Below are 16,984 nucleotides of genomic sequence, written 5' to 3'. Positions count from 1 at the left end.
TGCACTCTACCACTGAGCTATACCCAACCCGTCTCCCTGACTTATTCTTTATTGGTTAATAGTCAAAATGTATGTGATGGTGATTGATAGTAGTGAATTTTATCATGCATTCCCAGAAGCTCTTAATTTTTTAGAGCAGAAAGCATAATCATCTCCAAAAATAGCAAATCTTTCCCTATGAAGGTTTGTTGTTAATAAGAATGTCCAGTCATTTTGTGAAGATAACATTTCTGCCTCCCCTGCCTGGTCCCTGTCCTCTCTCCCCTCCAGCAGTCATGGATTTTTCACAGCAGTCATTGACTTGCATTAACATATCTACCTAATTTGAGCTGGCCTCCATCATGCTAGTGGTTTATGCCCAAGAATTTGCTGACTGAGTTTGTAGTATGTTTTCCCTGTGCAAAGTTAAATGGCCCATTTGGCAAATGACTGTAGGATCCTGTCGTCTTTCTGAAACCCATATTTTTGTCAAATGAGCTAAGTGTTAAGTGCTTATAATGTAAAGTGAGTTGATAGAACAGAATTCTTGCCTTCTAAAGTGCTGCATTTATATAGGATGTATAAATTCAGTAACACTTGAGGAAGTTGAGGCGGGGGAAAGAGGGGCATTGGTGTTTTTTTAAAACTGTGTACATGTATTATTTGGGATAAACATTTAGCACATTTATTAAAATACTATTTTAAATGGAAAATTTTAAAAGCCAGGCAAAAGGAATAAATGATTGTGGCATGATTAGAAATCCTGCCGTGCTAGATTTCTTTAGGCATGATCTGCTATTAGTCTGCTTGTGAAGTTTCAGCCCGGAAGCGAACTGAGACTCCTGCAGTCTTAATAGCCCTAATTGGACATAGTGACCAGGTCTGGCTTCTGGACGTTATCTTTACTATCATTTTGGTAATTTTACTTTATCCAGTTTTGTTTAAGGAAAAAAGATTAATTTTAAGTTTCTTGAATATAACTTTTCATTGTTTAATAAATAAAATAATTATTTGACACTTTGTAGTATTTAGCATGTACCAGATACTACTGTTTTACAAATATTTTCAACTATTGTATACAACTATTAAAATGTTTTATATAAATTATATAGATTTGTCAATTCAGCATTACATTTCTATTAGCATAAGTATCTTCCCTGATGTTACTAATATGTAATGATACCTTTGAGTAATATTCATAAATTCATCAAACATTAAGTCCATCAGATTATTCATATAATAAAGTGGAAATTAAATTTAAAAAATTTAAATTATCTTTTATGTTTGTTTTTAATTTCAGCTGTACCAACAGGGACGCTTATGTCAACTGGGCAGTGAATTTTGTGAATTGGAAGTTTTTGCTAAAGTATTGAGAGCTTTGGATAAAAGGTAAATTCATTTTGAATCAATTGTGGTAAACTGTACATAATCTACATGCTTTACTATTGTGACCTTTAATGTACAATTCAGTAGCACTAAGTCCATTCATACTGTTTTGATCAAGTGAGAGAGACTGAATTCATTTTCCCCATTGTGGCTATTATGTAGTAGGAGTTAATATGTGGGTGTAGGTGACATCGCCTTTGTTTGCTGTTGTCTTTGGCATTCTTCCCTAAATTTGCTCTAAATACCATTTCTTTTTCCTAACCTACATTTCTAGGAAAATAAAAATACAGTTTTACAAAATACTGCTAATCTCTAATATGAATATTGCCAAGTTGTTTCATTTGTTCAACAAATTAACCAAGTATATATTTTTTAGAATGCATAGTATATGTCAAATATTGTTATAGATTCTGAGGTTACAGTGGTGAATAAGTTCTACAGTGTCTCTTCTTCATGAAGTTTGTATTTTAGAAAGGGGTGATAAAATAATCAAGTAAGTAATTAATGTGATACCACCGTTCAGGGATACTTTTGAAATGTTGGCCTGTGTACTAAGCCTAGAGAAACTTCTTGGTTCATTGACTAATTTAAATTAAACTGTAAAAAAATAATAGATGAGAACTTCATTTTGGTAAAATAAGCCTGTAGAAAAGCTTTTTTAAAAGAACGTTCTTTAAGAAAAAGTTAGCTTTCTGGGATTTGAATTTCTCTATTTAGTTCTAAAGATGGCCGTTATAAAGATTTAGTGGCATACCTCTCTTTCATCTCTCAGGTTATCTTTCACCAGGTCCAAATCCCTTGGTAAGTGTTTAATACATTTGTGAAACTAAAAGCATGTAGTTTGACTTCCCCCCTTGTCCAGAGCAGGGACTTCATTATTTACAATTCTGTTTAAAACAATTTTCGTATTGAGATAGTTCACATACCATAAAATTCACCATTTTAAATTGTCCAGTTCAGTACAAGTTTTTAGTGTATTCATAGGGTTTTGCAACTATTACTGTCTAATTCTAGAAAATTTTCATCACTCCAGAAAGAAACCTTGTCCCCATTAACAGTCACTCCCCATTTTCTCCTACCCCTAGTCCCTGGCCTGCCATTAATCTGCTTTCTGTCTCTGGGTTTACCTGTTATAGACATTTCATATAAATTGAATCAGAGAGTAGATGGTCTTTTGTGACTGGATTTTACTTATAGTGTTTTTGAAGTTCATTCATGTTGTTTTTTATATCAGTACTTATTTTCTTTTTATGGCTAAATAATTTTCCGTTTTATGGATATACTATGTTTTGTTTCGCTAGTCATCTGTTGATGAGCATTTGAGTTGTTTCTGCCTTTTGGCTATTATAAATAATGCTGCTATGAACACTTACGAGCAAGATTTTGTGTGGACATATGTTTTCAGTTATCTTGTGTGTATACATACATATATATAACTAGGGTAACCCTAGGTTTAACTTTTTGAGTAGCCCCTAAATTGTTTTCCATAGCAGCTGCACCATTTTACATCCCTATTACCAGTCTTTGAGGGTTTCAACTTTTTCATATCCTTGCCTTAACTTTTTTTTTTTTAAAAAGTATTATTATAACACATCCTGGACAGTGTGAAGTGGTATCTCATTGTGAGTGTGATTTGCATTTCCCTAATGACTAATGATGTTAAAGCATCTTTTCTTTTGCTTATTGGCCATTTGTATGTTTTCTTTGGAGAAATCTCTATTCAAATACATTGCCCATTTTTTAATTGGGTCATTGTTGAATTACATAACAATTTGGTTTTTAAAATTCATGTTAAAAGTTCATTTAATCCTTCATTGTCATCAATTTAACATACAGGATCAGTCAGTGACCCACTAAGTAAAAGCTATTAGGCTAAATTGTATATTACGGCCGCATAACTCATAAGGCAGAAAGCTTTTTATCTTATTCCATCTTTTTATTTCTAAAAAGCAAGTTAGTGCTTTCTAAAAGGACAAAATGTGTTACTTTCATAAAAACAAAAATGACTTTTTCCTTCTCTTTCAGACATTTGCTTCATCATTGTTTCCAGGCTTTGATGGATCATGGTGTGAAAGTTGCTTCAGTCTTGGCCTACTCATTCAGTAGACGGTGCTCATATATAGCAGAATCAGATGCTGCAGTGAAGGAAAAAGCCATTCAAGTTGGCTTTGTTTTAGGTAAGTAATGATAAAACAGGGGTGTGTTTTGTCCTGTGACATGACTCAGAATTAAACCTGCCAGCATTAAAGGATTCTCCCAGGACATCCCTAAAGTCAACATAAGGAAGTTATGAGAAAAACACCAGAGGAACTAGGTGTGATACATTGAACATTAACTTTGTGTCAGGCATTATGCTATGCATATAAATGCTGTTTTTCTAAAAAAAATCCTCATGACATTCCAATGATGTGATGGTATTAACAGCATTTTACAAATGAGGAAACAGACTCGGAAAGTTGAGTAACCTGCTCAAGTCACATCGTAGTGGAGCTATGTTTAGAATCCCATGGCTTTATGATTCCAGAACCAAAACTACCATATCATCCTGCTGCCAACCTCTTCAGCTTGCTCTATACTGTGACATGGGACTTAATCCTTTTGAGACCTCAGTTTTCCCATCTCTAAAATGAGGGTAATTCTGCATTTCCTTATGGGCATATTATGAGAATCATGAAAGTATAAATGGAAAAGGATTCTGAAAAGGTTTTGTGTGCTGTGCCTATAAAAAAATATTGTTTAATGTTTGCATAACATTTTAGCATGGTTTTTACAAATCTACATAGATAAGTATGTTTTAGGCAATTATTTATTAAAGTTATTGCTACCTTTCTTTTTACTTTGTTTTTAGAAAAATTTTTATTTTGAAATGATTGTAGATTCACAAACAATATCAAAACCAGAAAGTTGATACTGGTTTAGTGCCGTTACCTACACTACAGACCTTATCTCACTTTTCATTGGTTTTACGTATACTCATTCGTGTGTGTATGTAACTTTTTTTTTAAATTTAAATGTAGTTGATACATACTACCATGTTGGTTTCGGGTGTACTGCATAGTGTTGGAATTTGCATACATTATGGAATGATTGCCACAAATATATTCCCCATTACACAGTTATAACAATGTTATTGACCATGGTCCTTATACTGTATATTACATTCCTGTGGCTTATTTTTTTCTAACTGGAAGTTCATACCTCTTAATCCGTTTCACCTATTTCACCCCACACCCCACCTTCTTTCTCTGGCAACCACCTGTTTGTTCTCTGTGTCTGTGAGTCTGTTTTCATTATGTTTTGTTTGTTTGTTTGTTTTTAGGTTCCACATATAAGTGCCATCATATGGTGTTTGTGCTTTCTCTGTCTGATTTATTTCACTTAATATGATACCCTCTAGATCCATCTGTGTTGTCACAAGTGACAAAATTTAAAAATTTTTATGGCTAGGTAATACTCCACTGTGTATGTGTATAAATATGTCGTATAAATATGTCTTACACCTTCTTTATCCATTCATTCATCTATCAGTGGACATTTAGATTGCTTCCGTATCTTGGCTACTATAAACAATGCTGCAGTGAACATTAGGGTGCATGTATCTTTTTGAAGTAATGTTTTTGCTTTTTCCTGGTAAATACCCAGAAGTGAAGTTGCTGGATCATGTAGCAGTTCTATTTTTAATTTTTTGAGCAACCTCCATACTGTTTTCCATAGTGGCTGCACCAGTTTACAATCCCACCAACAGTACATGAGGGTTCCCTTTTCTCCACATCTTCACCAACACTTACTGTTTTTGGTGATAGCTGTCCTGACAGGCATGTGGTAGTATCTTATTATGGTTTTGATTTGCATTTCCCTGATAATTAGTGATGTTGAGCATCTTTTCATGTATATGTTGGCCATCTGTGTGTCTCTTTTTGGAAAAATATCTATTCAGAGCCTCTGCCTATTTTTTAATTGGGTTCTTTGTTTTTTTTTATGTTGGTGTATGTGCTTTTCTGTGCAGTTGATTCCATGATTTCTGTGCAGTCATTCCATTGGTGGCATATAACCACTAATACCATCAGGATACAGGACTGTTCCATTATCAAAGACTACCTTCCATTTTCAACTTCTCACATTAATGTGTGCATGTTTTCTCCCTCTCTCTCTTTGGTATGTACCACATGTACTTTCTTTGCCAACAAGTTTCTTGATCATTTTCTTCAGTGTTAGAAAAAGTTTTTGTGGTAGTCATAGAGAGTTTGCTGGAGGAACTTAAGAATATTCCTTTCTGGAAAGAACCCTCAGCATTTATCTTTTGATAGTCCCATGGAATATAAATTGCAGCAAAGAATTGTGACTAAAGAATGTCTCTTAACAATGGAATGTTTATGATCTTGATAAGTGTTAATATTGACATCCATTTAATCCTGGATGGTCATGTAAAAATCTACGTGGGAGTTATTTAGTATCAAGGAAGATAAAAAGCAAGAAGGCTAGTGTTCATTGAGATCCTCTGTTACCGCTACACTCAAACCAATCTGGCCATTGTAATGAACTAGACTGAAGAAATATCTTGGAGATAGAACCAAGTCCTAACAGACTCAGTTGTATTATCAGTCTTGATCCTAGAATTACTGAAACAGTGAAGAAACTTCATACTGCAAGTACATACTGCAGAAACTTAAAAAAAAATGACATCTTTATTGAGATGTAATTCATATACCACACAATTCAAAGGTTTTTAGTGCATTCACAGAGTTGTGAAAACATCATTACAGTAAGTTTTAGGACATTGTCATCACCCTGAAAAGAACCGTTAGCAGTGACTCTTCATTTCTTTCTAACCCCTCCAGCCCTAGGCAGCCATCAGTCTGCTTTCTGTCTCTGTAGATTTACCTATCCTGAATATTTTATATAAACGGATTCATAAAATACATGATCTTTGTAATTGGCTTATTTTATTTAACATAATGTTTTCGAGATCCAAGTTCCATCCATGTTGTAGGGGTAGAATTTAATTATAGAGTTTTTACCCAGGTATTAGAGAACTGAAGAGACAAAAAGGCAGCACTAGGGTATTATACATAGCACCTGCAAGAATCAGCTGCCACACCTAGGGCTTGAGATACCAAGGGATGGGGTTGGAATGATTAAAATTTAGAAGCTTGAGGAGGTGTCTCACAGAGCTGGGATGCTGCTCAGCTGGTACAGTGCCTCAGAGTTCTGAGAAGGGGCCTGTGGGTCTAGACTCTTGACCTTTGGGAGGGGTACCTGACTGGCTGGTGCTAGTGTCTCTGAGAGGGTGCTGTGAATCTGGTTCTGTAGGTGTTGGAAAACTGCCGCTGGAATTGGCTTACTGCCAGAGTAAAGAAGCATTACCCTGGGGCAGTGCTCTCCGCAGGGGCCTTTCTGGCAGAAACCGGAAGGTATGAGGGAGCGTCCCTTACTCCTCCAGTCTTACAGCCTTTCTCTCTCTCCCCTTCCTTCGGTGGAGATTACCAGGGAGCCGGAGATTACCAGGGAGCTGGAGACTACCAGGGAGCCCGCTGGCAAAGGAGAAATGTGGTTTGGAGAGTCCTAGCCCAGCGTCGTAGAACAGTCTAGAAGGGTTGGTTTGAAGCTGAGAGATGGTAGCCTAACAGCTCGCACAGTATGCGGAGATGATGAGTAGGAGGTTGCTTAGTATGAACAGTATCATCTCATTATTCCAGTCACTGGGTGAGGGCCCCGAAATAACAAATGCCAGATTTGGGAGGGAAAAAAAGTGTTCTGAAGCACACCTCTCTCCAGTTAAAATGTTCCTTTCATTTTACATACAGCTTTTTGAAGCTGGAGGTAGATGATTAGGTTTATTTATTTAATTTTTTTAAAGGGAGGCACTGGGGATGGAACCCAGGACCTTGTGCATGCTAAGCACGCACTCTACCACTGAGCTGTACCCTCCCCCTGATTATATATAGCTTTGATTAAATGTAAAAACAAGTCTGAGCAAACTGTATTTTCCTGACTTGGATACTGTTGACACTGTAGACTACTTGACACTATCAAAAAATGTATTAAACTGTTAGGGTCAAGAGCCTCAAAAACAAATGGACAGTATTCTAAGGAAATAATATCCAGATGCCCAGTGCATTAGGACTGTTGCAGGACAGCAGTTTTTTGTTTAAAAAAATGAGATGAGCAAGCACTACTGTGTCTTTCACCTGTGTATCCTCTAAGACGTGTTGTTATGCTAAGATGATTAAGTTTATTCAGATGTCTTTATCTTCTTTGGGATTATTTATGTTTATGCTGCATGATGAAAATATTAGAATCACTAAAACATAGTGGCTAATTATCTGGAAAATGTCAATTCTTTGGACATGGAGTATTATTAGAGGGTTAAAACTCTTGACTTCTTATTCAGAGGCTCAACTTTGATCTAATTTTTCTAGTTTGAAGGTTTTTTTAAAATTTTAGTATCTGTTTTAGACTAAACACTGGATTTTAATATTACAGGGTTTTTTTTTTTTCATTTTAGATAATATTCATTGTAAACGTGTCATTTTAGCTTTCAAGTGATTTACTAAATTAACATTTTTGGTTTTTCTTGTCCTTTAGGTGGCTTTCTTTCCGATGCAGGCTGGTACAGTGACGCTGAGAAAGTTTTTCTGTCTTGCCTTCAGTTGTGTACTCTACACGATGAGATGCTTCATTGGTTTCGTGCAGTAGAATGTTGTGTAAGGTAAGTTGAGACAGATCCTATATTCATATATATCCTATACTTGCTTTAATGATATTAGTGCCTTTTATAGTTTTAGCTCTTCTCAGCATACTTTAGCATTTGAATAAACCTCTGAGGTGACATTCATATGTCTGTTTCACTAGTCTGGCCTCCTTTCATTACCAAAATAGAGTGATCTTGCTGTAGACTTTTAGCTTATATTTGAGTGTTGTGAATCAGACTGTGTATTTTATATGTCTTTTTGCTTTGTCATAGAGCTTGTTTGTTCATTCATTCAACAAATACTTATTAAATGCCTAGTATGTACCAGGAACTGTACTGGGCACTGGATGCTAAGACACTTTTTTTTGGGGAGGTTTTTTTTTTTTTTTTTAACCCCTGTTTACATTTCTAGAATTGTACGTAACCCAATATTTTACTTATAAATAACTTTTCTTTAAAAAATGTCTTTATTTTTTTGCACATGTAACATTTAATTTTAACTCTTTTTACATAGGTTTTCTCTCTATCCCCCCGTTTCATTTGACATTTCTTGAAAAGAATTTCTTTATAAAACTAAAAGAAGATAAAAATAAATTTAAAAAAAAAATCTTTGTCCTAAGTTAACTAGTCTGATCAGTTTACTGAATTAATAGTCTTCCATTTGTATTGAGTAAGGGGTCATATTTCCTTTCTGTCTTAGAGATAAGTTAATTAAATCTGAACCTCTTCAGATCTAGAATACAGATTCTTCTATGTAAAACCATTGTTGATTTAAACTAAAATTGACTAAAGCTCTCTCTGCTCAGTCTTTTGAGGTTATCATTACCCTATTTTATACAGGGCTTAACCTGTGTTAGACAGATTTTCAAATCCTGAAGTTAATTTTATAATGTGGAAACTTTATTATAAGTAATATCTTAGAAGCTTATGGTAATTTCCCATAGATATTTTATGATAAATTATTAGTAATACTCAGTGTATAGAAACTATAAATGGATTGGTATCTGGGCCTATAATTTGTAGTGCTGATAAAAATAATCTGTGTCATCTTTCCTCCCCTTGTCCTACCCCTGTAGGAATAGGAGACTAGACTATCCATACGGGATTTTAGAGGCTAGTTAAATGTTTCTTTGTATGTGAATTAGTTAATTTGGAATAGAAAAGCCATTTTGTATGATTTCATTGTAGATTCCTCTTTTATAGCAGTCTTTGATCAAAAGGTAAAAATTTTTTCTTTTGAATGTGCTTGACTTTTTTTAAGTTCTTATTTTTATTTTTAAAAATTTTTATTGAAATACAGTTGATTTACAACATTTTGTTAGTTTCAGGGGTACAGCAAAGTGATTCAGTCATATACATATACATATATATATTCCTTTTCAGATTCTTTTCCATTATAGGTTATTACAAGATATTGAATATAGTTCCCTGTGCTATACAGTAGGTCCTTATTGTTTATCTGTATGTGCTTGCTTTTTATGCACAGAATGAGAAGGTTTATTTCATCCAGATAAATGCTTCTCCTGTCTGTCTGATTTTAAGGCTCTGATATTAATTTTGCTTTAATGTAACCAAATGATTTAGTTTCCTCACAGGACCATGGCTCCCCCCTCTTTCCTATTTTTGTCATCTTTAGCACGTAGATCACATCGTTTGCAACTGTTAACAAGGAAGGAGAGGGCCAAAAGGCTCATACCACCTGTGTCAGCCTCCCCTCCCAGTCAGAAAAAAGAGCTTTCGCAGAAGCCTAGCCCTGTCTCTTTGATTACCTCTCCTTGAAACTAGGAAACTGGGACACATTCTGCACATCCTCCAATGGTGTAAAGTGGTCTGGGGAGCAAAACAGTTTTAATCGTTCATTTTGCTGCCCCAGATGAACTCATGGGTCTACATTAAGGAAGCAGGAGAGGAGAATATTGGATAGGTAACTGTCAATACCATGACTGTTCTAGCTGCCTTCAGAACAGGCACGTATGAATAGAAAGATATCCGCACCAGGAACAAAACTGTTTATAATATGGGCTTACTGCCTAGACATTTTGTTCTTAACAATTTGAAATTTCAAAATAAGATTTGCTTTGATACAGCTGTGCTTGTCAAATTCTTGGTCATTACGGGCTTATTTAATATAATTTGTAGTATTGTATTAGTATTCCTTGAAAACGAGTAAATTTTTCTTACTTAGTTTTTAATTGAATTGGAAAAGGATTGTTTTACACAACAGATACTAATAAAATCCTTTGGCCAATCACAAGAGCTTTGAGCTCAGTGTAAGAGTGTATTTTTAAATTTAATAGCACAAAACCAGCTTCTAATCTGGGGCTGGCATGGAAGCAGTATAGAGCAAATGTCAGAGAGTCCTCTTTTTAACCTGGTACCATTTATCAGTCCTTGTTGTATTTCTTGAAAACTTTGCCTAGTTCCCTTTACTTGTTCTTTATTTAATAGCTTTTTTTTTTTCTGCTTCTGCACATGCCTGTTGCCAAACAAATTTAAAACATGCAGAAAACTGTGAAGAAGAAAATAAATATTATCTGTAACCCGCTGCCCAGAAATAACCACAATTATTATATTGGCGTATTTTAGGGATTTTAAATGACAAAAGGAATTTCCTGAACTATTTGGGGAAAAGACTTGAATCTAGATTGAAACAGAACGCTGGGTCATAGGCAGGTGAGTTTTCTGAAATCCAAAAATAAACAGAAATTAGAAGCTAGGAGACAAAGGCAGTGTCTCAGTTACTGAGAAAATACTACACTTCACCAACTTTTACAATAAAATTTAAAATTTTCAAATATATAGAAGCCAAATATGTCTCCATGTACTTTATCTGAGGAAAATAGTCAAGGAATTTCTCTAACCAAATAATAGTTCAATAATAAGAAATCTCAAGGTAGGGGAAGATGGTGTTAGTGGTCAGCAGTGAATATTGTAACATATGGAATAGAAAGAGAATGAGGAACAAATTAAATTTGTAGTATGTCTTAAGTAAGGTTTTTTTTTCAAACTGGAAATGAAAGGGAAATTTTAGAAATCACATAAAGCAGAAATTCTCAGTTACCATATACTATTAAATATAAGAATACCCCTCCCCCCAAATTATCCTTCAGTAAAGAGAGTTACCTTACAAAGTCCCTCATGTTATGTGATGTTATTTCAGGTTTATTATTTGAACAACAAAGTACTATTTGGAAAGAAATGTTAGCCTGAAAACTCAGCCAGTGCCAATATCAGGAAGCTATAGAGGTAGAATTTTCTTTTTAAGGAAGTAATGGAACTTAACACATTTAGAATTATTTTGGAGGTCATAACCTTATAGCTGTGTTAGGTGTCTTTATTAACTGGCTTTCTTAATATTACTTTGAAATATGGTGCATTAGCTGGTTTGGTTGTGGAGATTATGGATGTCTGCTTGTCTTGGGTAGAATGAGAAAACCCAACAGTCTTAATGCTTTGCAAATGATTGCTAGTACCTTTGTATAAAATTTCTAGTGACATCATACCAGACTCAAAAGTGCTGGTTTTCAAACAAGTGAAGCTGTTTTACTCTGAAAAACTGTTAAATGACTCAAACATTTGGTGATGATGAAGATAAATGTTTTAAGATGCATATGAATAGTTTAAATAACATTTCATAAATTGCAAGGAGGAAAAGTAATTTTTGAAAATTTAACTTAGATTTTAATATGTATTTATAACATAACATAAAGATGATTTAAATAGTGTAAGTTTTAAAATGTTGTCATATGTATCCCTAAAACTTGATATATTCAAGTTGGCGAAAAAACCTTTTTGGTTGGAAAATGGAGGCTCATGTTATTATATTCAGATGGCTTTATAGTCAGTATATATGATAGCCTATTTAAAAATGCACATTTGGGGAAAGTAGTATAAGAAAGCAGTATGAAGATCTCATCTTGGTGAGTGAAGTATGAATAGCTATCATTATTTAATATTCAAACATTGTCAGTGCTAGAAGGGGTATGTAGTAAACTGATAAATGGGAAAATATGATAGACATTCCAAATTAGAATAGTGGAAGTAGGAGTAAGAATGATTGGAAACTTGTCCAAGCTAGATATAAGCAAATAGAATAGAGGAAATAACTTAAGTATGATAAATGAAAAATATGAAGCAATTAAAAACAAATATAACTGTCATCACAATAAATGTAAATGGGCTCAGCTTCTCTGTCTGGAGATAGCAATTTCCAAGAGGGTTGAAAAATGAAACCTTACTATATATTTTAAAAGAAAATACCCTAAATAACAATAATAAAAGCAAATTGACACAACATTGTAAACTGACTATACTTCAGTTAAAAAAAAAAAGCCAAAGCAGAATTCAGGATAAAAACCGTTAGTTGGTACAAAAGGGATGTTGATAATAAAACATCCAGTTCACAAAAAGATCATAAACCCATGTATAGCAGACAAGATAGCAGCCCTCTACATAGGCAGTGCTCCCTAAAAATACAAAGAATTTGATAAAAAGATAATCAATACCAAGTCCTGAGTACCTCCAGGGTGACTTAATTCAGAATTCTTAGAGACTTTAAAAGAACTATGCTTTTTTCCATCTTTCTGCTCCTCTATCCTTTGTGTGCTTGTTTTGTCTTTGGCTTGCTCCCGGGTGGTTGTAAGAATGCTACTGTGGTTGTAAGGTATCACACAGAGGTTCTGCATTGTCCAGCAGAAGAAAGACTCCTTTCCCAAGCACTGTTTTACCTCTGATGAGAAGGAACCTTTTTCATAAACCACCCAGCTTACTTATCCTTGAGTCTCTTTAGCCAGAGCTAGGTCATTTGGTGACCTTTGAAATCAGTCACTGGCAATCTGAATGACTTAAACTCATTATGATTCACTTAAACTAATCATGATTTACTCATGAATCCTGTGAGAAAGGGGTCAGTGCGTAAACAAAATCAGGGTTCTGCCAACAAGCATGATATGGGGAAAATGACTGTTGGTTGGGGAGCCAACAGCATCTGCTACATATGCTCACAGTGCTTTATGCCCTCACTTAAAATTAAAACCATACCAGACTGACAGAAAAAAAAGAGAAGACGAGAATAAAATCAGAAATGAGTTGGGATGTTACTACTGACCTTCCAGAAGTAGAATCATAAGAGAACCCTATGAGTAGTTGTATGCCAACACATTAGATAATGTAGATAAAATGGACAAATTCTTAGAAATGTACAAGCTACCTAAACTGGCCTAAGAAAATAGAGTATGTCAACAAACCTGTGACAAATAAAGAGATTAAATCAGTAATCAAAAACCTTCCATAAAAGAAAAGGCCAGGACTGGAACACTTCAGTAGTGAATTCTACCAAACATTAAAAGAAAAATTATAAACTGACTATAACTCAATAAAAAAAAGAAAAGAAAAAGAATAACATCAGTTCTTCTCAAAGTCTTCCAAAAAGTCAAGAAGAAGGAACACTTCCTAAATTACTCTGTGAGGCCAGCGTTACCCTATATCAAAATCAGAAAAAAAGACATCATAAGAAAAGAAAATTACAGACTGATGTCTCCTATGAATATAAATACAGAAATTCTCAAAAAAAAATACTAACAAGTCAAATCTAATAGAATATAAAAGGATTATACACCGTTAGTAAGTGGGATTTATCCCAGGAACACAAAGTTCATTTAACTAAGAAAATCATTGAATGCAACACGCCACATTAATAGAATGAAGGGGTGAGATCATGATCATCTCAACTGACACAAAAGACATTTGACAAAATCCAACACCCTTTCATAATAGAAACATTCAGAAAACTAGGTAGGAAAGAGAACTTCCTCAATATGATAAAGAGCATTTATGAAGAACCCACAGCTAACATCATCTTCAAATCTTTCCTTAGGCTCAAATCCTAAGATCGAGAACAAGACAAGGATTCCTGCTTTCACTACTCCTGTTTGACATTGTCCTGAAAGTTCTAGCCAAAGCAGTTCTAAATAAGTAAATAAATATTAAATGCATTCATATTGGAAAGAAAAAAGTAAAACCATTTTAGTTTACAGGTGAATTGGAATTCATCAAAATTAAAACCTTTGTACATCAAAGGACGTTATCAAAAAAGTGATAAGACAGCGTATAGAAAGGAGAAAATATTTGTAAGTCACTTACCAAATAAGGGTCTGGTATCCAGAATATATCAAATACTACAATTTGACAACAGGCAACCCAACTAAAAATGAGTAAAGGACTTGAATAGACATTTGTCCAGAGAAGATATATAAAAGACTAATAATAATAATAAGCACATGAAAAGGTGCTAGCATTACTTGTCATTAGGGAAATGCAAATTAGAAACAATGAGATATCACTTCACATCTACCAGGATGGCTGTAATTTTTAAAAAAGAAAGAAACAAAATAAATGTTAGTAAGAATGTGGAGAAATTGGAATTCTCATGCATTGCTAATGGGAATGTAAAATGCAGCTGGAATGGAATACAGTTTGGTGGTTCCTTAAAAAGCCGAGCAAAAAACTTACCGTATGACCCAGCAGCTTCACTCCTATAGATAGATATAGGTAGATAAGATAGATAGATAAAAGAAGTGAAAACAGGGACACAAACAGTTACCTGTATGCTAAATACATACTACATTTTACACGATCTGTCATTGGTTGAATCCACGGATGCAGAACCATGGATACAAAGAGCTGACACTAAAGTTATATATGGATTTTTTTTTAGTGCACCAAAGGGTCAGCCTCACAACCCCTATGTTCTTCAGGGATCAACTGTACATTCAATGGGATATTATTCAAACAGTTTTGATATGTGGTACAACATAGGTGAACTTTGAAAATGATATCCTAAGTGAAATAAGACAGATACAAAAGGACAGATACTGTATGATTCCATTTATATGAAATCTCTAGAATAGGCAAATTTGTAGAGATAAAAGTAGGTTAAAGGTTACCAGGAACTGAGAGTGTGGGTGTAAGGGAAGGATGAGAAGCCATTGCTTATTACAGTGTCTGAGGTGATGAAAAAATTACAGAAATGGATGGTGATGATGGTTGTACAACATGGTAAATATAATTAATGCCAATGAAATGCACACCTAAAAATGGTTAATATGGTAGATTTCATACTGTTACTCCACAATTTTTAAAAATGTATATCTTTATATATAGGACTTTTTTTTCTTTAATTTTATTATCTAACCCTCCCCTTTGGAATCTATCATTTATTTTTAAAATACTTAAGTAGTTATAAAAATATACTTGTATAAGCAGGAGAGAGCTTTTTTTCCTTCAGGTTCACTTTAACATTTATTTTTGTTACGTATCTGATGAGGATCTGACTAGCTATCCTGCTGAATCCTACAGTAAATATATTTACAAACTAAAGACCTCTAGATTTGTATATTTTCCATTTCATAAACGATGAGTTTAACCAGTTAAATAGTAATTGCTTTTGATAATAGCAATTGATCAAGTAGGTGTGATTTTCTGTTGTCATAAAAATAAAATACTACAGGGTGGAGGTATATGGGAAATCACTGTTATCCTCTCAGTTTTGCTGTGAACCTAAAACTTCCCTAAAAAATAAAATCTGTTTTTAAAAAATATTAAAATAAAATACTGTGCTTACATGGTACAGCCACACTTGGAGAACCTTGAGAACCTGCCTTTTCAAATTAGGCTGAGTGTTGAGGCAAAATTAGATCCTCTGTTGAATCGAAAGTTCTTAGATCCTATATCCTGCTCGTTGTCAGCCCAGATGGACACAAAGACCCTGAAGAGTCTCCATATGTTTAATTTACCCTTTTGTTTTAATAGGTAATGAGCAGGGATTGGAGAAAATAATCAAGCTGTGCTTTCCTGGCATAAAATATTTAGTTTGCTACCCCCATCATATGCCAATTACTAAATAATTTCCAGGAACTTATTTTTAAGGGGAATACCTGTAGTGAAGTAAACTGGGAATGCAGTTCTTAGTATTGTTAAAATGAGAGGTGAACATTGTTCTCTAAATTTACAAGGTATGCCTGGGTTTAACTTTTTCTCGTTCAGCCCTTGGAATAACTATGAAATCTGTATTTCTAATACCAGTCCTTTTTTTCACAAGGGTTTCTTTTTCTGGACTGTTGTAATATCTTCTGTCCTGGTTGCCTTGCTTCTACTCTTGGCTTTATTACAGTGTTCTCCACACTGCAGCCAGAGCAGTCTTTCTAGAATTGCATTGTTCAGTATGATAGCCATTAACCATTTGTGACTATTTGAATTTAAATGAAAGTTAAAAATTAAAAGTCAGTCCTCAGTCACACTAGGCACATTTCAGATACTCAGTAGCCACTTGTGGCTAGTGGCTACCAAAATGAGCAGTGCAGGTAGAGAACATTTCAGGAAGTTCTATTAGAAAGTGTTGTTTAAAAGCATAAATTAAATAATCTCATTCACTTTTGCAACCAGAATGCCTTAATTAGCCAGTAGGCCCTATAAAAATTTTCCTTATCTCTGCTTTTTCTCTTTACATAATTCTTTATTCATAATACTCCAAACACATCAGCATTTTTTTAAAAGCATTTCCACCCTGGGTTTTATTGAGTAGGTAGTTAAACAAATGTTCTAGAGCTGGTTCACATGGCCTTCTTTCTGTTACTTGATTATGCCACAGTTTTTTTCCTTTTCTCAGGGCCTTTGCACTTGTTATTTCTGTTTGGAACATGCTTCCCCCAAGATCTTCACATGATTGCCTCCTCATCATTTAAAAATGTCAACTCGAATGTTACCTTTGCAGGAGATTCTTCCCTGTCTATCCTAAAGCCCCTCCTTTAAGGTTTTGATCATATTACCCTGTTTTTATTATCTTCATAGATTTATCTTTAAATGTCTTAAATTGGTGTGTTTGCCTACCCTAATACACTTTTCCCCACTAGAAGCTTTTTTTCTTCCAGT

General features: G+C 34.4%; 1 protein-coding gene across 1 annotated transcript in view; it reads left to right on the top strand.

Annotated features, from left to right (window-relative positions):
- The window catches only part of APPBP2 (amyloid beta precursor protein binding protein 2), a 51,778-nt gene that overhangs the window by 15,231 nt on the left and 19,563 nt on the right, over nucleotides 1-16,984 (top strand). Inside the window, exons 2-4 of the mRNA XM_006177150.3 lie at nucleotides 1,280-1,368; nucleotides 3,391-3,542; nucleotides 7,951-8,074. Of these exons, the coding sequence (XP_006177212.1) occupies nucleotides 1,280-1,368; nucleotides 3,391-3,542; nucleotides 7,951-8,074 (365 nt within the window). The remainder of the gene's footprint in view (nucleotides 1-1,279; nucleotides 1,369-3,390; nucleotides 3,543-7,950; nucleotides 8,075-16,984) is intronic.

The sequence above is a fragment of the Camelus ferus genome, chromosome 16 (assembly GCF_009834535.1).
Source record: "Camelus ferus isolate YT-003-E chromosome 16, BCGSAC_Cfer_1.0, whole genome shotgun sequence".
Lineage (NCBI taxonomy): Eukaryota > Metazoa > Chordata > Mammalia > Artiodactyla > Camelidae > Camelus > Camelus ferus.
Note: the sequence above shows the minus strand (reverse complement) of the source record. Positions and strands in the feature narration are given on the sequence as shown.